The 23,985-nt window shown below is 38.1% G+C and overlaps 1 protein-coding gene across 3 annotated transcripts in view; it reads right to left on the bottom strand.

Moving 5' to 3' along the window:
• Positions 1 to 4,627: 4,627 nt before the first annotated feature.
• The window catches only part of LOC145785599 (uncharacterized), a 38,732-nt gene continuing 19,374 nt past the window's right edge, over positions 4,628 to 23,985 (bottom strand). For 2 of the 3 annotated variants that reach the window (XM_082597269.1, XM_082597268.1), the window contains exons 9-16: positions 17,625 to 17,771; positions 13,903 to 14,185; positions 12,037 to 12,113; positions 10,646 to 10,747; positions 9,323 to 9,489; positions 8,522 to 8,603; positions 7,561 to 7,820; positions 4,628 to 7,221 (exon numbers count right to left, since the gene is read on the bottom strand). In XM_082597269.1, coding sequence (XP_082453395.1) covers positions 6,879 to 7,221; positions 7,561 to 7,820; positions 8,522 to 8,603; positions 9,323 to 9,489; positions 10,646 to 10,747; positions 12,037 to 12,113; positions 13,903 to 14,185; positions 17,625 to 17,771 — 1,461 coding nt within the window. In that variant the 3' untranslated portion in view covers positions 4,628 to 6,878. Of the gene's footprint in view, positions 7,222 to 7,560; positions 7,821 to 8,521; positions 8,604 to 9,322; positions 9,490 to 10,147; positions 10,270 to 10,645; positions 10,748 to 12,036; positions 12,114 to 13,902; positions 14,186 to 17,624; positions 17,772 to 23,985 lie in introns of all 3 variants that reach the window. The other variant, XM_082597270.1, reaches the window with a different exon arrangement.

Below are 23,985 nucleotides of genomic sequence, written 5' to 3' on the forward strand. Positions count from 1 at the left end.
CTGCAAAGCGTTATGGTGTCGCTTCCAAGCAACCATCCGTGAGTTTGTGCGTCCTTTTTACTCCGACAAGGAGATCTCCAAATAGGAGAAATCATTGTGAAGACTTTGCTTCACAACTTTGCCACCCTTATGTTCTCAGCTGAAGCATCAGTTTGTATAACTCTGTGGCGCAAAGACAGGGGAAACTTGTAATCAATTTGCTTTGCCTTTCTCAGAAATCATCATGAACAACCAAGATCAAAAACGCAAGTGTTCTGCCCTTTTCACCGCCTGCAACGAAAAAAGTGCTTCAGAGCCACTTGCAACCGACTCTCTAGCGCCTCACAGCGAATGCGAAGGCCGAATGTCAATGATCTCTAGCAAACAAAAAGGAGACAAGGCTGCTGCTGCATTTGCATCAACTCAATCGGCATGGTCTGCTTTTCAACAGAAAGAGCCAGACAAACAATGAATGCCCGCTACGGTTTTCAACGGCGCTTACAAAACAATTAATGTTTCTACGAGGTGGACTCTTCAACACAGCACAAACTCAGACATTCCTTTGCGGAAGGCGGTGGAACCACGCAGAATCACTTCGCGACACGATATCACAAACACAACACCACATTATTATCATAAACACTAAACATACCTATTTCACACTATGTCTGTTACAATTGTGTTAACGTTTTAACTCCTTAAATTTGAGCTAAACTTGGTACCCATGGTTCCAATTTAGCCCAAATTTGGGGGGGCCTCTGTAGCGATCCATTATTTCATCATATAAATTCCCTTTCTTTAACTAAAATGAACCATTTCAAACCATGCGTAATTTCCTAAAGAATTGTAATTTTCCATTTAATCTGCTCCCGAAGTCAATAAGAAAAAGGGAACTGATGATTATAAAATGGTTTGTTCGTCCTTTGACGGGAGCTTTATCAAATCGGACTAGCTCACATCAAACCAGCTCAGTTAGACCAGTTCAGCTCTCAGAAAAACATTAAATTGATTGTTTAATCAAAATGTAATAACTCGTGATAATGTTTCACTATCCTGTAATTTCATTATTCTGTACTGTTTAAATTCAAATTGTGTTATAGACCTACAATATTATACGAACACCTTCTGATAACTTAAAATTATAAATCGAATAACAATTGTGTGGAAATTAGTTAACCCTTAACATACCAAGCGGGGTCTCGTAGGGACCCCAGAGGTGAATTTTTTTATCTCCTGCCTTACATATAGCAATAATTTTCCTCCTTATCTGTGTATGTGTCATAAATTTAAGCAAGTTCAGTATAGTGCAACAAAAATTAAAAAATTATTTGAAACATATGCAAAAAACAGCATAACGTTACCTGGGGTCCTGATGGGACCCCCCTTGGTATATTAGGTTACAAATGCTGAATGATATCCAGTTAACTTCACGCGAAAAATGTCCTTACATTTTGCCAGAGTTTGAGAATTTGATGACAAATCAACACGTGGTCAAAGAAATGAAAATGTTAAACTTGCACCTTTTCGCGAAATTTGGGATGGATTTGTAGAAAACTGCAAAAAATCTATAACCCATTTGAAGAAGTAACGGTAGATGAACAATTAGTCTCTTTCCGAGGGAAATGTCCAATGAGACAGTACATGAAATCAAAACCAGCAAGATATGGCATTAAAGTGTGGGCAGCTGAAGACGTGAAAACCACTTACCTGTATAACCTCCAAGTCTATACTGGAAAACTTCCTGGGAGTGCACCAGAGAAAAATCAAGGACGTCTGGTTGTGTGTACTGTGTGACATGATGAAATCACTGTTTGCAACTGAAAGAAGTGTTACCACAGATGTTTTTTTTTACATCAGTGCCAACTGCAGAATGTTTGCTCCAGAAAAATATCACCAAGACAGGAACACTGAGCAAAAAACTCAGATATTCCTGCAGTTATGGAAGTTGCGAAGGGACGATATTATGTTTTATCGTCAAACTTTATCTATTCAGATAAACTGGCAATTGTAAGTTATGTGCCTAAAAAAACATGACGGTTCGTTTACTAACCTCTCAGTATCTTGATGATTCACTGTCTAATGAAGATCACAAGAAACCCAACATGATACTTGAATATAACCGCACAAAAAGCGGAGTGGATGATGCAGACAAGTTGGTGAGTGAATATTCTTGTGCCAGACGAATGTCAAGATGGCCTTTCCTAATTTTTACGAACGTGCTTGATATTGGAGCCCTGAATTCCTATATCACTTGGGTGTTCAAAAACAGAGACTCAAACAGTAGAAAATCTAATCGAGGATATTATTTCTTGACGGAGTTAGGCAAAGAATTGACGAAACCTAATGTCTTGCGCAGAGCATGTAATCCATCTGGTTTTCAGCTTCACATCGTTTGAGCTATTGAAGGAATGGGAGCTTCTGTAGCTCGAAACACTGAAGCTTCAAATATATTATTAATGTCAAGGCAGCTAGTGAGACAGAAGAGAGGAAGATGTTTTCAATGTCCTTGAAACAACGATAGAAAAGTTAACATTATATGCTTCAAATGCAAACGTTTCATTTGCGAACAGCACCGAGTCACCAACACAACTGTGACAAGTGCCAAAGAATGTGAAGATGACAGTGAATGAACTGTGTGTTTATGAATATGATTCCTTGTCTAAGTAATTTGTAGAAACACATATATTATACTGTATGTGATGCTAAGACTAAAATTTTAGTTTTTATAACACTTGGGGTAAAAACAGGGGTTTATTACAGTGTCATAAAAATGGCATCTGCTTTACTTACAATTTCAGCAATCTTCCTTTGTTGCATTAGCTGTAGCTTATATACTGTAATCCAAGTAAGGATGAAGAAAGTAGACTACAAGTTGGCTTGTGCTTTAGTGTGTCGGTATACTGATTGTATGTATTGTGAGAGAACGCAAAACTGGCTCAGCCAATTTGCTGTTTGTCATTTCCAAGGAAGAATGGCCTCCTTCATCCCCAAACCTGGCCCCCTAGACTTTGGCATTTGGTCTTACCTGGTGAGCAGGGTTTCGACTAAACACCACCAAAGTTTGGAAGCGCTGAAGGCTAATCTGAAAAAAGAATGAGCCAAAATACCTCAAAGAGTTATTCATGACTCTTGCAGGTCCTTTTCGAAGAGTCTTCGACTTGTTATCGAGGCAAATGGCCGACACATTGAGTAAAAATTGTTTTTCTTAAATATTCATTTATTTGACAATAATATTATATGTTTGTTATTCAATTTTTATCTACTATTTGTTAAATACATTTGTTTGAAGTTGTAACGTTAATTATTCATGATCCTGTATATACTGTATACTTTAAGCAATAAAAACGATGGGGTCCTTGGAGGACCCCACCTTGGTAAACGACGTTGGTGAGCTAGGCTTGGTATGTTAAAGGTTAATGGAGTCAGATAGCCAAACTAGATAAATTAGATATTTCATCAGGCAGTTACACAACCTTCATCTTAATTCAACTTAAATATAAACTATCCTCATACTTAAACTTATACGTTAAATATAACCTAAATAACATATAACCACAGTTAGCGCGTCACTTCTGGAACGAAGAAGCTTCAAGATCAAGCGGCGCTGGTTCGACTCTCGGGGTGTGCGCTTGAGCAACGCACGTTAAGGACTGCTCTCCATTCAGCGGCATCTAATGGATGGAATAGTTCCCCGGCAACAAGACTTCAACAATCGGAAACTTCACTCTGTCAATCTCGGTGACCGGGCCTGCGTCAGTGATTCAAAGCCTCTACAAGTATGCGAAACTGCCAGGATTAAGCTCTGCAAGAAGCTTTCCCAGTCCGAGGATAAAGATTCAATCAATCAATCTTCGCGAAAATTTCGATAATGACTTTGTTGTTGTTTCCTCCTTTTTTATCAATTTGTTTGGGGTACGAAGGGGGTTTGTTTGTTTATCTTTATCCTGCATTGCGGGAAAGCGGACTTGAGCGCTATGCATCGGTGTACGCCTTCCAACGTACACCTGACCCACGCTGCAGCCGACGGCAATGTCTGTTTCCGGTTGTCTACTTTACTTATGACTTAAATTTGGTACTACCCATTACTCGAAATCGATCGCTGGGTAGAGGCAATTATCGTAAAGTTTCTTGCCCAGAAAAACAACAGCAAATGCGGGTGGCTGGAGTCGAACATGCAGGCTTTCGACTGTGAGCCCAACGCGCTAACCACTCGGCCATTGCTGCCTTGAATGAAGTTATAGGTGTTGTCCAGTGCTGTATTCGTAAAAAAAGCACAGGGTATAGCCTGTGCTTTTTTTACGTGGCGGTGTGGTTAGCGCGTTGGGCTCGCAGTCGAGAGCCTGCATGTTCGACTCCAGCCACCCGCACTTGCTGTTGTTTCTCTGGGCAAGAAACTTTACGATAATTGCCTCTACCCAGTGATCGATTTCGAGTAATGGGTAGTACCAAATTTAAGTCATAAGTAGAGTAGACAACCGGAAACAGACATTGCCGTCGGCTGCAGCGTGGGTCAGGTGTATGTCGGAAGGCGTACACCGATGCATAGCGCTCAAGTCCGCTTTCCCGCAATGTAGAATAAAGATAAACAAACAAACTACTGTCTCAGATTTGATAAAATGATAAATACACAACTTGCAAAATAGGCAACTAATCTTTATTCTACCATAACATGAATTATCAACATCAAAATTGGACGAGAGGTACAAAATTGTTTATTTTTTTATGAATAGGCCTACATTCCAAACAGCCTGCCGAGAGGAATCTACATCTTTATCCTCTTTACAAATTTGGGATTTAGTATTCTTAGCTGATTAGTGGTTTGGTAGCCAGGATCTTACACATTTTTTAGCAGTAAATTGAGCCACAGGTGGTCCATTGCAATTAAGTTTAGTAAACATCGAACAGCCCACATTATCAATAAGCAAAGATGCTCTTGAACCTGTGATAATATTGTTCAATAAACTGAAACCACGTTCACATTCTGCTGTAGAACAAGGAAAGTTGAAATAGCTGTCAAGAGAGGCTTCAAATTATTGGGCACAATTTCAACTTTTTCATTAAAGTCTCTTAACCCTTGGATTGACTGTACTTCATCAATGTCAAAGCGTCTACAAATTCTTCTCACCTCTGCTTCTCCATGACACTAATTTCCTTCTATCATTTTTTCAGGTTGCAAGTTAGCAATATCAACCAGTAGCTGACCATTGTTAGTGTCGGCATTAGCACAAAGTTTCATTTGCATTCTGCTAACAATGCTCTGAATGAATGGATTGAATGATAAAACTCTCAGAACGGGTTCATGGTACAACCATCATTGTACACCCGTATACCATTGGTCCTCAAAGGGTTAAGTAGTTAGTTAGTAGTTGTCAAGAATCAGTAGCCTAAGGATAGCATACGCACTCTATTTGGAAAACCAGAGGGTATACTACAGTTGTTCGAAAAAGCAGAGAGTATACTGCGTATACCGCCGTATACCCTACGAATACAGCACTGGTGTTGCTCTAACACAGCAATGTATAGCAAGGGATATAGGCCAAAGCTTATTTACCAAAAACTATTAATTTTACGCAAAGCTTTCACAGATTCACATCACTGGGCTATGTATAAAATAGGCTACCTCTTTCCAGTACGCTGGTAGGCTATGGACTAATTGGTAAAAAAAGAAAAAGTCCTTGACACTGTAGCATCAGTGAAGTTCACATGATGACAAAAGCTCTGGTGAAACTCTTTTCTTCGTGATTTCTATAATATTAGCGCCGATTTAGTTACAACGCAGCAAATTAAGCCAAACAAAAATTGTCAAGTACGAATCATAATGCGAACTGGAAAAGAAACTACATTGAAACTTGCCACAAACGTCACAACATGGCATTTTGCCACACTTGGCAGACGACAAATGACACCGCTGACAATGCAAAATAACACAGAGTGCAAATTGAAAACAGTAGCCAGCCTATCAAAATGAACAAATCAGGAGAATATCAATAAACGTAACTTTACATTGTTGTAACGTTATCGCAACGCTTTTAAGGTGCAACGGTTGTAAAATTTTGATTGCAACTGCTTGGTTAGATGGCGCAGTCGCAAACTTGATCCAGTGTTTGGCGAAATAAAAAAATGAACAGGTCTCACTTAAAATCTCAGACTTGTCAGATTGAGGAACAAAAGCATATCACTGCGAAGAACAAGGAGTCGACCATTTATCACGAAGCATCAAGCGTTAACAAAAGACTAGTTTCTATAAACAAAAGCATTTCAATAGAGTGCAGAAGTTGAAAGAATTTGATTTGGAACAAAAAGCTACAGCACCGCAGCAAATTATTGCATGCAAAAAAATTAAAAGCACCAAAAAATAGTCTAATACACGACTTAACGATTCGATTTGCTCCAGGTGCAAGGACCCATTTAGTAAGTCGGTCCTTTCGCGTCTGCTGACGGTGAATTGATGTAAAAAGGAATAATTTGTCATTAAGAAAGTAGAATTAATGTAAAAAATGAATGAATTGCTAAATAGGACATGGGGATTGCCACCAATGAATCTTTGTACCACAAACCAGGGTGACATTCGAAGAATCTATCTAATTTTTACTTGCAAAAATTCCAACTAACTCACCATGAGTATGAATAATAAAACATAATAACAAATGTCACAATAGTCATAAATAAAAGCGATGTTTAATATTCAATAAACAGAAAACTGCCTTGCCCTCTGAACTTACGCCTGCAAGAGATCTTGGATAATGCGATTTTTTGCGCACTACTTCCCACCTTCTCATTTACACATGCGATGCCAGGAGAATAGCTTGGCTGGAAATGTTCAATATTTCGGCTCGAAAATCGCAAGCAGAACATGAATTCTTTTCACTGGGCACAAGTGCCACGTTGAATCAGCTAGCCTAATCGGTACCAGGATGATCGTGCAACATCGCAAAGGAACCTCTGGCGGAAACCATTCCTTGTCTAAGAACTCCACTATTGGGATTTGAAAGCGGATGATGAAGATCGAGAGGCTTATTCCCGTCTTCTCCTGTCGAGCCATCCGACATCATAGATCCTCTGCTGGCTCTTTCTTCCATATCTTCCTCCTGAGATTGTGAAGGACTTTCTGAGTTTATATTCATATTTTCAGACTGTTTGTCCTCGGAAATCTGTGCATTGGCTTCTTCATTTCCACAATGGTTAGCCTCCGAGATAAACCCATTCTTCAGATTGGAGTGAGAAGGTAAAAATTTGTCATGTCTAAACAAAACAAACGTTTTATTGCAACAAAAATAAACATGATAGTTAAATGACAGCTTCGACTGACTTCGAGAAGTTCGAATGTTGTCAAAAAGTTAAAACATTTTTTTTTCAAAATTAGAAGATTTTATTAAAATCGCTTCCAAATACATTTTATTTCCATGTCTCAACGTTCTAACATTTTATATGTTTTGCAATGTGAATTCTTGCAGCGCTAAAGTAAATTAGAGGTAGGCCTACATCAACTATCGCAAGCCTTCACTCAAACCATCGTTTATTCAGAAAACGGTAATTTTGTTACTCCCGCCTCACATCTTATACAGTACTTCATTCATGCACCTTGATTCATCCTTGGAACTGTTGTTACTAGATGTTGGAGAAACGCTGGTCGCTCGTCCGCTTGGTAAAGCATTTAGGCCCGCGGAGTTATCTGCCAGCTCCATATTAACGCTGGCATCGGCTGAAATGCTGTGAGAAATTCCACTAAGGTTGGCGTTGTGCAAAAAATTGTTATAGTTTGGTTGCTGGTTGGCTGCGAACATGGCTTGGGCTTGGCTGGCTAGCTGCGACGCGCTGAATGAGTTGTCTCCAAACGCCATCTGTGAAATTCAAAGTGCAAAGGTGAAAGCGGTGAATCATTATGAACAAAAAATCTCATCTATGACATCAGTCACCATTTGACCCTTCTTTAGTAGATGAAACCTGGCATTTGTCCCCGCTAGTAGGAGTCCGTCAGTGTTTGCAACCATTATGGTCTTTGATGTTGAAAAAGTAGATAAGGAAAAGAGTAAATTGTCAGAAAGCAAACAGAAATTACCCAGTTTTAAAGAAACGATAGAGATAAAATTAAACTGACTAGGGCACTTGATACGGAGAAGAACTGCGCAGGCAAAAAACAGGCAACAATTGGAAATCGAGAAGCGGAAAAGAGAGAGGCCAACGCTTAAATGGACAGACTACATAAAGACTTGGTAGAGATGACATCGAGAGAAGAGGATGGTTTGGACAAAGTGGAAAAAAGGAAGAAATCCTCACTGGCGACTCCACATCAGTAGAAGACCCAGAAGATTCATGGAACGATGTAGAAATGTGTTTAAATCAAACCATAGAAACATGTTTTCAATACTGAATTAACTTACTATGAGAATAGGATAGATTCTAAAGGCAGATAAAACAAAGACAAAGGTTATTTTGAAAACTAATGCAAAACAATAAACACACAAAGACATTAGAGTTTTATTTTTATTTAACAAAAAAAAGAGTTTTTGAATCAGTATAGCCTACCTACATGCCAACTGACCTGCATTGTTGCGAAATTCATTGGTCCACCGTAGAAATTTTGACTGGAACTGACCTCCATTCTACCACGAACAGCAGGACTCCTACAAACACAAACGGTGTAAGTTTCCATGTAAATGTATTTCACCATCGCTTTTTACACATTCAAGTTAAGTATTTCAGAGTCGGAACTTCAAATTTAAACCTTAATGCTTCTTTAAAGTATTCTGTCAAGCTCGTCATAAATTTGGGTAACGTCGCGAAGTCTGCGAGACATAAAATGAGACAATATTTTGTGAACTTGGCCTGCGTTAATGGTTCAAAGCCTCCACAAGTATGCGAAACTGCCAGGATTAAGCTCTGCAAGAAGCTTTCCCAGTCCGAGGATAGATTCAATCAATCAACTTGTCAAGTCAACTCAACATTTTAAAATTGACATGTCCCCAGTCTGTCTTTGACTTTCAGTAAGAGTTTTAAAACCAGTAAAAGATTACAGTACCAGCAAAATAACATGCCTAAAAACACATGATAAGCAAAACAAGCTACCACAGCAGAGGGGGGTGAACAACATGCAAAGCAAGCAAAAGTAGAACATGCACAACAAAGAAAGCAAGCGGGCACATGCAGTGAAGGAATTTTTCCGTGCACGAATTACGGCGGATGAATATATAAACTTGCTGTGCGTGTCTAACGGTTTTAAGAGTCTTCCGATGTCAATTACAAATTTTCGGTTTTATTCGCTAACAAATGGCTACTGTTGAGATTAATTTGCGATTTTTACGATTGGATATGGAGATGAGTATAAGCGGGCCCGTCTGCTTACTGAGAGCGCGGGGCGATTGACTCCTTCTCTTCGTACTTTCGGGGTCTTCCGCGTTTCAAGTGACGGCCTTTGCGAAATTCCCGGTCGTCCACTGTCCAGTATGACCCCATTACATCTTCGCACCTCATAAAGCACTTATGTAGCGAGAGGTTGGTACGAATTGCACTCTAGCAGTAGATAACAAGAGAGTAAAGGACGGCTGCTTGTCTACCGCATTCCAGAATTACAAAAATATCATTTTCAGCGATCCCGAGTTTAAGCTTTTGTGAATTACGGGCGTAATGTATACATTCGTGTAATGTGTTTTCAAAGAATAATATTTTTGGCTAGCCGATAAATAACGTACTCAATTGTGGGCAGAGTCCGCATGAAATGACTGGGCAGCGCTGTTTAAAGCCGATAAGCGTTTTATTTGTAAACGTCGGAGCCACACCATTCCTATGTGTTGAAACGTACATCCCTAATTTCAGCGCGTACGATTGCAAACTTTAAAACCGTGGTTTTAAAATGATTGCTGGGTTTGCATGCGGCTATTGCAACAGTGGTAGACGTGTTTGAAAAAACTGAGGCGAACGGAGTGGTCAAGCGGAAAGTCTAATGTTGGTTAGTGAAGGCGAAGCGTAAAGAACACGAAACCCAGTTGATAAAATCCACCATTTTTCCGTTCTTTTAACATTAACATACATTTCAGTAACGAAAAAACGATGGATGGTATCTCCAAAGAAAAAGCACACCAAAGCAAAGCACGCATCTAGAAGGTCACTAATGCGACAGCGACATCTAACAGCACAGCAAACAGAGCAACAGGCCTTCCTAGGGGCGTACCCTGAAAACTTTTGCGGCCTTCGCTTCTGGTACTCGTTTTCATCCACGGTCCACACTGCTCCCTTAACATTCTCAACTCTCACAAAGCATTTATGCAAACTGAGATTGTGGCGAACTGCGTTCTACAGAGATATGAGTTATCACTTGAGAGTTGTTGTTTGAGTGCTTTACTCAGTCCTTATGATCACTATGGTTTAGTTTACAAAGCGTGACCGCCGTTTTGAATTATATTTTCCAAGTAGGGTGCATCTTTTTAAAAGTGATTTGTAAACTTCTTGTCAAAGACGATTCAGTTCAATGCTAAAATTTAAAACTGTGAACCAAAATTCACTTGTATGCGACATGTAGCATAATGACTTAAATACTAAAGTTATGATATTTTTAGATAAAAAAATCCTTACCAGTCACACCAAACATCAAGTGATTGCATCAAGAACAACTTAATAAAGTAGTGCGGCCTTAAGCAATGGCCTTAAGCAATGACGTGTACGTACGTACCTTCCATGTAGGGGCATTGCGACGGAAGTAAGCGAATTTCTTCTGGAACCAGTTGTATATTTCGTTCAGTGTCATCTGGCAGTCTGGTGTTTCAATGATAGCCTGAGCAGAAACGTTCAGTCAAAAGTGCAAAATGGACATGTTCCACTTCTTGCAATGCCGAGATATGTAGCTCATGAAATGCTACTGGAAAACCTTCTTTCAATGTGACACATGCTTCAAGATGTAGGTTGACTCAGAAACAAAAACAAAAAATACATCCTTTACGGAACCAAACTTAAATCGCTATTTGTATAACGACACTCAGGAATATGGGTCGGTCACAAAACTATATAGATTCCATGAAAACACAAAGTTTGAAGTTGAACTCATGTTTGAGTTAAAAGTAAATCAGACCAAAACGTAAAAATGAGGTGAAAACTACAAGTCCCACTTGCCCGAAGCGGAACTCACCAATGGTGGGCCGACAATAAACACTTGTGGGCGTTTACTGACCGTTAAGTCGGCAGGCAAGACAGGGTTAACTTAAACAGTCTGACTTGTTTCTGCATTGAAGCTTGTTAAGCAGCAAATCATGTAGGAGACGAGAAAGTAAGTTTAGACAGTTGTTTGTTTATTTGTCGTGACATCACAGTAAATATTTTTTTCTCTAGCTAGAAGTGAAGCACGTAAGACTGCATTTATTTATCTTTCATTATCTTTACAGCCAAATTGCAGGGTAATTGCAAAATATCAGCTCATGTCAACAGGCCAGAAGCTTTCTCGAGCCTATTTGTAAGAAATTAAAGTGATTTCTAAACTTTAGGAGTTTTAATGTAGCCTTATCATCTAAAACTTAAAATAATATGAAACAAATTTCAGATAAATGAAAACAATTGAATATTTTGTGTTAAATTTTACAACTGAATACGTAAATTCAAAAAGAGCCAACTCCATATTTTTCAATTTTCATTTTTTAAGCTTTTCCGATTCCATTTAGTGTCTTTTCAATGACACGGTAACTGAAGAAACGGCTAAATTTTTCAAGCCTAAACATGAAAAACAGTCCCTCAATATTTCCGGTGATATTAAGAAAAGTCATCTAGCAATTGAGCTTTAACTTTTCCATAGTTTTTCCCACAAAATCTTCACTGAGTGAAGTTTTCAAGCATAATACTACTTAACAGCATATTTAAGCATATGATCATTATCAAAATTCTGCCACAAAAGTAAATGGCCAAAATAATTAAAACGCATTTACGCATTTATCTCAAAAACAGCTTTGTGGGAATTGGGCCCATCTTGAATTCACGTATTCAATTAGTTCAATATGTCTTTGTCTATCCGCGATAAATGTCTTCTGGCTTGGTGAATACGAGCCTGGTGCTGTATAACTTGTTTTTACAAATTACCTGTCTAATGAGAGAGGCATAAGTAAAAGGTGGCCTGACATCCGCGTTCCTGTAGAACTCCTGATTTTGAGACAAATCTGAACAAAAACATAAACGTCAATCCCAATGTTGTCTAACCACCTACATTGCCTAACCACCTACATTGGTCATTGCCACCAGCAAAGTTGCACTTGTGACAAACGAAAAAGGCAATTCAGCATTGAAACATGAGATTGGTGTTTGCGGCGATTACGATTGCTTTAGAGACGAAGATATTTACTATTAAAGCCTTTGTTTCATAAACTACTTTATCAGGAAAGCGGCATTCTAAGTAGAATAATAAGGCCTTGACTCTCTAATGGATTGTTGGTCTCTAGAAGCATAAATCTAAACAGGTGAAAGACTAAGTCCCACGGGCGCCTGATAGAGCAAACATCAGCCGAGATGGCCGCTTGTTTGTTTGCGGATAAGCACCCGATGCAATAACAGAAGGAGCGAGTGAGTGTTTGTTCTATTTTCATGATGCATTAGCGGAGACAAAATGGGCATGAAAGACAAGGCTAGCAATGGCATAAACATATCTGACTGGAATAGAAAATCAATCAAGCGTGAGCATAATACAAGGCAATTCTGCATGAAAAATAGCTATGACACGAAAATGCATTATTCAAACACGAAAACACGCATTAATTATTTAAATGTAGACAACAACCATCCATAATGCGTTCTGATGGCGGTTTATATATATAGAAGTCAAAAAAGCAACTCCTTGGCGTCATGCAGGGTCTGGCTAATACTGTTATATAAAAATTTGATAACTCGTGTTTTTTTTTCATTTCTTTTCGAACTTTTTGAGCAGAGAATTTCCGCAAAATTGCGCAACAGTCGCATTCGACAACGCTAATAAGCACTTTTATTTAGTTTAAACAGAACTAAGGATATTTTCATGTTTGACAAATTGTCAAAACAAATCGAATAAAAACAAGCAGCTGCCATGTTTTTGTCTCGCCAAAAACGTTCGGCTCCGTTCAGTGAATACTGAAGTTATAAAAAAAAAAAAATTATGGCGCCAAGTGTGCTGGTTTTTCAGGCAGTCACAAACGTTTGATACCCTCTTACAAAGGCATGTAATGTGACAGTAACAAATTCATACAACAAGATCAAGTCAGGCCTTATCGTGAAACTTAGCAAAATTTTTTAACTTTTTCTGTCAATTCCATAATTTTGTTGACAGCATCACTTTGAGTGTGGGGAGCAGACGGAAGATGCTGGTAATTTAATAGAGCAATGACGTATGAGAAGATGGGAAGACAAACAGGTATTGATTTCGCGTAATTAGACAACACAACAGGGATGAAACGGCATAAAACGCATTGCGAAGCCACAGAGCATCTTAGCTTGCAAAATTTCCAAGTTTTGCGTCGTTTCAACGCTCGCCAGAGTGCAAGATATCTTTCTGTTGAAGGAAAAAAACTTATGCATTCTTTTCGAAAGAAATATCAACAAAAAAAATAAACAGTTTTTCAAAAAGGCTGTTTTTCAGCAAACAAAGATTTCTTGCTGAAACCGGTTTATACTGATGGAAGTGTCACTTGCACTGAAGCTTTTCCACCTCGCGAAAATAAAGCTTAGCATCAGTGGTTGACAAACGACGCAGCATGGAACGAATTTCATTTTATTCTGTTCCAACTACTTTGAAGCATTGAATTTGTCTGTTTTCATTTTGTTTTCTACTCATCAAGATTGACAGAGTGATTATGCTGGATAAAATGTTTTTGGCAATTTGTCGTTTTTTTGACCTAATTTCAAGCTAAGCGAAAATTGGAAAACTTTCAAGAAGCTGTGACAAATCTTTAGAGTAACAATCTGGCAAAATTGTTCACTCACCGGCAGATATCGGAACTGCTGCAGAATGTCTCCTCTTTGCGTTCTGGAGAAGTCCTTCTCTTGATGCGGCTGTGAGGTTGGAGGATGCTAAATGAGCTCCAAAGAGTGGAGGAGATGAAGGGACAGAGGTTGAAGGGAATAAGGATGAAAATCCAGACATGTGCTGACCGGATATAGGACTCGAAGGAAGACTCAAATTAGGAGCACCTCGTGATTGATGATTAGGTGGATTCGGAGTCGGGAATGGAAGAGAAAGTCCTTGAAATCCACTCGTTGGAGGAACCTGAAAATACGAAATTGAACGTATTAAAAATTTTTTAAAAGACTTCACAAAATCATTTCTTGCAATTTTCATTTGATGTTTGTACTCAAGGAACAATTTTTTTTCAACGTTAAACAAGCATTAAAATCGCCCATCTTTTCGCAACTGCGTTGTCCAGTTGAAGATAATGACAACTGCTGGATCAGATGCATTCATCTGTTGAGAAGCGTATGATGCATTTTGTTTGCCACAAAAGATAAACGCAACAGATGGATTTACAAACTTTCAAATCATATGCTTATTGCGACAATGTGACATAGAACATAACACAGCCAGCAAATTAGGGATTTTTTACACCTTTTCAACGTCTAAAGACGTTGAAAAATAAGAATAAGGTGCTGGCTACAAGAAGCCAACAGTTGTATGGTTACAATGAGTTTATCGCATTCAGGTTACGGACTGTCGCTAAAACACAGTCATCACACGGAAACCCTTGCGCAGTCAAATCATTATGAGGTCATTTGCTTTACAACAAAGACAAACAAAAAACAAACCGGAGAAACTGGCTTTATTGCAACCTGTTTGCCGTGTTTATTTGAGGCAAAGCTTTAATGCTGTATCTGATGTATTTAGACAGATGTGCAGGATGCACTTTTATCAATTATTCATAATTCTTTATTATTATTTTATCTCCAACTAAATATTAAACAGTCCCATATGGAACGTTTTTCAAAAATCTTTGTTATCTTAAAGTCTATGACCGGTCTGCTTCACAAAAGGCTGCAAAGGTTCCTAACTTGCATGAAAAAATTTTTTCAACATCAACATACGTTGGATAAATGGGAAAGTATTAAAGTTGTTTTTCGAAGACAAGAAACTATGCCTAACGAATAAAAGCTGTCTTTTTGCAGCGTTTTATCGCTGGTTCAAGTCCAAAGCATTCATTCCTTTAAGTTAAATTACGCTAATATTATTTTTTCTATAAAACCACCATGCCTATGGCGTAACTTTCATGGTGTTTCAAATAGCTTGTAGTGTCGTTGACAAAGTAAAACGTGAATCATCCCAAACAAAAAATCAGTCGTTTTCTACATTGATTCAACGTCTACAGACGAATTCCTGAAATTACTAGTTTCCACGAGGGCACAAAAAACAAATGTCCCAGAAAAAAGAAAAGCAGTTGGTTTACATTGCTTGAAAAAATGACACTTGGTAATCTGCGCTAAAGACGTCGTCAGGAGCTTTGGACAATAGCAAATGACGACAGAAGTGGAGCTCCATTTGAAGAACACTCCACTCCTTGGTTTATGCATTGTGTGTCAACAATGGCTTTCTCTTCAGAAAGATGAGGTCAAGTTTTTGAGGTCTGCCACAAGTTGGCAGAAAATGTCTGAACATCTGGTAGCAGTTTAAATTTATTTCATGTAGAAAACCAACCTTTTAAACAGTCGGTTGACGAACCAAAATCACGCCATTCCTTAAAATCAAGTTTGCGGTTGTTAAGTGGTCTTTCAACAAAATTCGTTTGTAATTTGATCCAGTAAAATGCATGTGGGAACAAGTAATCCAGTTCTAAAAGATGATGTTTCGCACTCAACTAATACACGTCGATGGAAGTAAAACCTATCGTTGTTTTTCAGTTCAAACGCAGTAGAAAAAACAAAAGAAAAAAAAATTCTGGTTGAAAAGTTATGAAAACTAGACCGACAAGTTTAATCCAATGCTATAAAAAAAACAAATTTCTGAGCAGTTCACAACAAGTGACGTAATCACAGCATGATTCCCGACAACTTCAAATAAAATGAGTTTTTAAGGTTGCTTCCCGGCCGGAAAGTCAGTCCGTCTGCATACGTTGAATCAATGTAAAATGACGTTGATTTGCTGACTGTGGTCCATTGTGAAATGGCGGGTGTTGGTGGTCACATTTTCATGAAATTAAAACTTGAGATCTTGCAACTTTGCTTTTTATCTTCGTCGGTAGACGTTGACACAATGTCGCAAGTGTTGTTATTAGCTGGACATTTTTATTTTGTGTTCGTACGTTTGGCTCATCTTTCGTATGTGTGAGGCCGAAGAAACGGCTTGAGCTAGTTTGTTTTCGCATCTTCAAGAGGTCTGATCGCCTTTGTAGAGAAGACATCATGTCGCGAACCTCTAAGTCAGGTCTTGGTCTTTTTAAAACTAGTAACTTGAAAAATATACAGACCTTTAATCGGCGGATAAAGGAAAAATAGATCAAAGATGCTTGTAGATGAACAGACAGAAAAAATTGCTCGAATAAATTGAAACAATGGTTTTTGAAACAAAAATTGTCAAGACAATAAAAAATATGAAGAAATAACATTTTTGGCTATAGTATCCATGCATGTGTCCTCCGCTTTTTGTTCAAGTCAGTGCTGTGCACAGATTTATACCAAACTCTGCTTCTTCCGCGTTTACAATCTTATTCCTTTTGGGGTTGCTGTGGTAACTTTCGGCTTCCAACTCGGTCTTGGACAGTTCAGAAATTTAACATAAAACATGTTAAGACCGATTTGTTATGTTAACTAATAGTCATTAAAGTGTTTGGTTGATAAGTAAAGGAGTTAGGGTTTAATCAACACAAGGTATTTGAGAGTTGAGTAGCAGAACCTTCAGCAATTTACGATCACAAAGCTCAATAAATAACCACACTTCAATGGTGGCAAAAAACACTGTTATTTTGAGGCCAACTTTACAATGTGGATTCAACAAAAAAGGACGTTCAGTACTGAGAGTGTACTGCTGTGACGACCAAACTTCAAGCTGTTATTCATGGCAATTGTTAATTTCGGACCATGATAGCACAGTCATCTTTGCATCGGGCCAGCAAAAGATACGGAATATAACTTAAGCTAGTCACGTCTTCGTTTCTTGTGTTGTTATATGAGACGTTAGAAAAGAACAAAAAAAAAACGCCAGTCATCGTTACAATACAATTGCACACAGGTCAAAAATCACACATACAATCATTAAATTTTTATTAGGAAAGGAGAAAAAATGGTTGCTTTATCGTTTTGTTGTAGAACATTAAAAACAACAAAATTTAGACATTCTTTAGATTTTTTAATTTGTGGTTAACCTGATATTTCGCACAGCAATCTTTGAAAAATCCCTCAATTTCTGGCAAGCAAAAAAATTAGAAATTGGCCAAATGATTGTTTGAACTTTTTTCTTTGCCATTTTATCAGCCAGGGCTTTATCTTTTATCAACCTAGAGCAGTGGCGGTGACTCGGAATGAATGTTATGGCAAATGAGAAAAAAAAGAAAACACTTTAATTTTATCTGTTGTGAGAAGAATAGGGTATAAGTATAAATACTGCAAAGAAAAAAACTAGTAGGCTACCAGTTGTCAATGTCAATAAAATTCAAACTCCTGTCCGACACTATAACCTCTTGGACCAAATGATAATTTCTTAGAATAAAAGATCTTTAAATTACCTGAGAGGTAGACTTTGAATTGGAAACTTCTTGCTTCACATTGCTGTTGAATGCCACTTCATTAGAGTCCGGATCACTTTTAGCTTCCTTTCCATCCATCCTCAAATGTGTCATCATCGCATCAAGTCGATCCCTCTCCTGATTGAGCTAAAAAGTAAAAAAATAACTTCTAAAATTTCGAACACGCTACAAAGTATGTCATCCGGCAAAACTTGTCATTTACACCCCGTTTCAAACGAAGTGGTGTAAAAATGACATATTTTCCTGACTACAGTAGAACATAAACCGCTGGAAAGCACTAGGAAACGAAAAAAATACTTACATTAGATGCATGGTGAACAACCTCAGCTCGTGTGTAGGTTAATTGTCGTATCTATGTTTTCATTTACTATTCTGAAACCTAAAGTTGACGTTTTTGGATTTTAAAACGATACGATTGATACAACGATTGAAACTACGTATAACAAAACGGCAACGTTTTCTAATTGGATACGCAAATGAATTAATTGGCATTGGTTACGTGAGAAAACATTTTGTATTTTAAATGATTTTGTAAATTTCTGTTCTGTTTTACATGATATCATCACTGTAGAATGGCAGTTGACGAGTAGCCTACACCACCGTACGGTCGCTTCGTTGTCTCCCTGTCAGTATGGGAACCTGTGCAACTTTTGCAGTGGCTGTATATACACTACAGTATAATTCGCCTGTTTCAAACATGTAGACTGCTGTTCCTATTTCTGACAAATACATCATCGATTGATTGAAGAACGTGAACGATTTTCCAAACTTCAAACAGACAATTTAAGTTGTGGTTAAAGAGTGTGAATGATGTCGGAAAAGTATCCGCTAGGCTGGGGCGAGTAAGCAAGTAAGCCATATTGAGATCGCACCTCGAGTTTGGGATCAACCTTTCACTGCGGCAACAACAAAGTTCGTGATTGATAAATTTCGTTGTTTTCTGTAGCTGCAAACACCTGATACATGCTTTCTATTACAAGTGATAAGAGAAGTTAAAAAAATAAACAGCACAGTGGAAAAAATACGCAGCATAGACGGGAAAACGCGTAGCCTTAACGTCTTCTAATGTCAAGTCAGGTTGAAAAGCTGAAATTCAATTACCCAACAGCCTTGATTTTACCTTGTAAAGGCAAGCTGGTATTCGGAATGGGGAAAATGTGATCGTGAGCAAAAGGCGTGTTATCCAAAGCTACGTGAAATTGAGATTCGACTAATGAGATCTTTGTATCAAAGCGAATCTTTAACTGCATCTCTGTTTACATGGCGTCATTCGAACAGAGATTTCAGAGCAAGATGCTTTAAAAACAAGAAAAATAAGAGAAAATTGCTGATTTCCGACAACAAGTTGCTTTCACTAACGACTTCGCTGTGATCATTTTTATACGCCATGAGAACTTGTGTTGCAAAATACAGCGGTGTACGATAGTGTAGAACGCCGTGTTTATCAATTGGTCATTATCTAACACTTAACTATGACCTCACAATTGAAATCAAACGTCACAAAAACAAAGCGATTTAGGCTGGTAGTTAAGTCTGCCAGCATTGACGGTTATCGTCGTTGTCGTTTAAGGCTAAGCCTAAATGATCGAATCTGACTTTGGCTTTCCTTCATACTTTAATCCCATTTGAAAAAAAGTTGGACTCGATCGTTGCGTATCAGCGCGTCGTAACCGGGGGTGCTGGAATTAACTGTCGGGGGGAGCGCTACTGCTATGTAGTGCTAAGTAGGTTACATTACATCATAGCAGTCAGGCGCAGATCTATGGGGGGGGCCAGGGAGCCCAGGCCCCCCCAAAATTTTGTGAAAAATTGTTGAATGGTTTGATATGCTTCTAAACAGCTGATATTAGTCCCACAGCGGAATTAACGTATCCGGGGGGGGGGGGGGAATTATTTTGTTATTATTAAGGTTGAAATTATCCATCGATTATACATTTTTATGGCAACATTTGTTGGAGCTGGCTCAGCTGAAACCAACGCTGAGCCAAATGACGTCAGTTGAAACAATCTGAAACCTGAATTGTTTTATAGTTTTTAGTCTTCATCATAATTTCAATCAATTACCGTGGACACACTGCATACAGGGTTTTTAACCAGATTTCAAGTTTACTTTGCATGCTTAGCAATTTTTATTCCAGCAAAATTTATTGATGAACATGGCTGTTTTAATGTCTATTTTATAGCATATCGTATATGTCGTAGTATCATTGTTCACAGTGGCGTAGCCAAGGGGGGGGGGTTGGGGGTTACAACCCCCCTTTTGGCACGCGTGTGACGTCACGATATTGAGAATGATGCTTTCAGTCTCCATGTCTCTAAAACAAAGTTTGCCTAATTTTAAGCGAAACTGCATTAACGAGTTTTGCCAATACCAAACATTCAAACATCTCAGCTAGGAATTAGCAACAAAAAACATAGAGACTTAGCTTTATTACCGAAAAAATGCCGAAGAAAACATGATCTTATCCTTTTGCTATGCCACCGGACAGCACCATTTTACAGGAATATTTATACCCATATTTTTGTTGAAAATGCTCTCAGAATGCACCAAATTCAAAGTAATTTTTCAAAATTTTCTGGGGGTGGCCCCCCAGACCCCCCGTGGCTGGGTGTCGCCTTTGGCAAACACGCCGTCGGGCTTCGCCCGCTGGCCGTCAAAACCCTCCAAATTCCTGGCTACGCCACTGATTGTTCATATCTGTTTTATCTTTTTCTTACTTTTGTATTCGTTTTCACATTTTCTGGCCCCCCCCCCAAAAAAAAACTCCTAGATCCGCGCCTGATAGCAGTATAGACAAGTCTTTACCATAAAAACTTCATGATATATAGAAGGGGCTTAGTTGATCATTCCTGTTTATAGGGGCGCTAAAGTCAGAAAAAGGTTAAGGTTAGGTTTAGCTGTTTTAAATGATGCTATTTTGTATGGTAAGTTAACAACCGAATTAAACAAGCGAACGGTTTAAAATTACTAAAAAGGAGCTGAACCTACAGTAAAAGAAATGGTAAAATTGACAAACGAAATATCTCAAGCAAATGATTCACCTTCAAATCGAAGACGCGCCTAAAATCTGCAGTAAAAAATCTTCAACAAATATGGATACAATTTTTGAAGTTTGTGAACCTAGGGCAGATTTTACTGTTTGGCAGTAAATGCTTTTTGTTGGCAACTTTCAACAAATAGCTTTGCTTGATGTTGAATTGTAGTTAAATAAAACATGCCTCGTAAACTATCAATTACTGGCTGCTTATGTCAAGATACTCGGGAAAAAAAATGAGGTATAAAAAAGATTAAAATGAAACATAAAATGGTTAAAACTGAGCGGATAATTTAATGGAAGTTTAGCAAATACAACATTTTATGAGCTAAATTTTTTCGTGGTTTTTGCTGCTTACCACAAAAGTTAAAAGACGGCAACAAAAATTGTGTTTTAAACATTAGGCCGAGAGTCGTAAATTTTAAGTAAAGGGAAACAAACTTGCTCGACAACATTTACAGTAGAACATTTCAATTTCGGTTTATATATGTTTGCATTCACGTCGAAATCTTTTTGTACTCATTCCAACACAAGCTTGAACATAGTTATTAAATTTTTTCAATTGATCGACGACAAAGGGAATGGAATGCGTTTTACAAGATTCTGTGTCGTAAATCGTCTTTTTGTTTAGATCACAGTTTTTAGCTGAACCTTTGAAGTCTCATAGTCAGCATGGTATTCAAGGGCCGACACCAAACGCACATTGTACACTGGTCAGAGGTAGTGTTGTCAGCATTTTTGCCAGAAAAGAAAAATTTACGCTTTTTTAGCAAACGATGAGTTAAAAAGCGTAGCCTACGTACAATCGAAAGCTGATTTTTTTTTGTGAACGAGTTAATTTTTCTGATAATGTTGTTTAAAAAATCCCAGAAATCTTTAAATGCCGTTTTACATCCTTGAAACAGTTTTGTTGGTTTGGGTTGATTAACCACTAAAATTCCACTAGCAGATAAAACTCCAAATTCTTGACGTCATCTGTCACGTGACATTTAACCACGTGACAAGAAATCATTTAGGCTACCCACACGACAGTTAACCACGTAACGTGGAGATCAGTTTTAACTCCCCGAATCACAACATAAGCGTCAGATAAGTGCTTTATATGCTTTAGTTTAGACAAGTGCTAGCCATGTACCCAAAAAATATCTGGCGGTTTAATTGATGAAAGCATTTTTTCATCAATGAACATGACTTTTTCAGGAAAACGCAATCTTACAAAAAAAATTACTTAGTACTGTAGTATTTGTGTTTGAATAGCAGCTCTGTTTTCATTAAGCTGCAACTGCAATTAGATCATCAGGCACTTAATGTTGACTTTTGCTTCCTTTGCAGCACTAGTTATTATCCAAAAACAACGATGTAATTTGCGCCTTTAAGACGCAAAACAGCACAAAAAGCTGCAGATAAAAGATGGCCCGTGAAGCTTTTTGATCAACCAACTTAATGCCTCATAAATAATTACAAATAATAAGCAGCGTCCAACAAAATAATGTTCTCATTACCAGTATAATTAAACGTCTTGTCAGAATGTGGCCAAATCTGTTCACTATTAAAACAGATTTCACGAAGAATTTCGGGGAAGAACAACGAGACAGAATTACGACGGTAGGAAGTCTTGTTTATGAAACGATATTTTGTTACATATCCAGGCCTTTTGGAGTTTCTCAATTGAACGTTAAAGTAGCAATTTTAAACGTTTGAATCAATGAAGGAATGTTGGGTTTTCTCAAATTGAAGTAATCCTGGTAAATAATAATAAAACCTTTCCCATCTGAAGTCTTGATAAGTAAACAATGGAATGTGTTTTAATTAAAAATCCATACCACCATGCTATCTGCATCAGTGTCTTTTAGGCATTAAAGCCTTTTCGAATAAACAATATTAACACGGCATCTAAATGGAAACCCCTTTGCTTGTTGCCATAACAAAATGATTGCCGAATTCTTTCACGCTGTTTTGTTTATCGCAACGAATCCGCTTTAATCCGTTCATGCATTTGAGAAAGCAAAATGGCTATTGCTAAATGGTCGACTTGTGTACATGCAAGAAAGAACAGCATAATGACTGCCTTGACTTGTGTAGCTAAATTGCAATTTTAGAAATCTAAATGGGTTTCGATAAATGCAGTGGCGGCTCGTGGTATTTATAGCAGGGGGTGCTGCAACCGGAGGTAGCCTATACGTGAAAGAGCGAGCGCCAAAGGCGCGATGCCAAGGGGTCTAGGGACATGACCCCCATAAATTTTACCTCATTTTAGTGGTATTTCATGAATTTTGAGGCTATTTGAGCAATTAATTTCCTGATGTTCATCAAGTTTAAATAGGCTGTTTTAGCATGTGACCTTTGGCCTTAACTTATTATCGTAAGTTAACAATGAACCTAGGTTACATTTAATTTATAAAAAATCAACCAGGTTTGGTAACCACAAAAATTTATTGGTAGAGCTTTTCTTAAATTTAATTTAACAACACTAATGAAAACCTAGTCTAAGCTTTATCTTTTTGTGGAGAAAGCAAACCACATTAGTCTAACCATGTAACAGCATCAGTCGCAGCCACCTAATATGGTGTTTGAAAACAACAGTATTTGCAACAGTAGCTAGCCTGACCACGTGACCAGCAACTGCAAAATTTGCAGTTCGAAATTGTGGGATTTGAAGCAACCTGAGCCAAAATATGACGTCACAATTTCTCTTTGTTCTTCTTTTATAAGATCGCAACTGCAGAGCTTGCAGTTCAGAGCTGCCAAATACAAAACTTAAAAAATCATCATATTTTTTAAAACCCAGAAATTATGAAACTTCTAGTCGGTAGGATCTATAGAGAACACGAGAAAAAACGTAAAATTAATAAAAAAAATAAAATACTGAAATGTGCAGGGGGTGCTGCAGTTTTGCAGTTTCTATGGACGAGCCGCCACTGGATAAATGGCAATTTGAAATCTATTTTCCCAAATTCCAGCTATTGCGCAAAGGATTGCCACACAGTCATAGCAATGGAGCAAAACGTAACGGTTTATCTCTATTATCGTAACTTTGAACATCGTTATACAAAGTAAAAACTTTCAAAGACTAAAAAAAAAAATTCAAAACCTAAATGAAAAAAGTAAAATTCATGTGTTGTCCATAATGTGGAGCATTTTCGTCGATTTAACGTTACCGTTCGTCGGTAAAACGCAGCGGGTTAGCAAAAAAGAGTAACACAATAGTGAGAACAACAACAAAAGTTTGTTTACGGCCTGCCATCCATAACCGACTTCACCAAGCGGAAAGGCGGACTTTATTTGTGTTTCCTGTTTTGTGTCTT

The sequence above is a fragment of the Aplidium turbinatum genome, chromosome 16 (genome assembly GCF_918807975.1).
Source record: "Aplidium turbinatum chromosome 16, kaAplTurb1.1, whole genome shotgun sequence".
Taxonomy (NCBI): Eukaryota; Metazoa; Chordata; class Ascidiacea; order Aplousobranchia; family Polyclinidae; genus Aplidium; species Aplidium turbinatum.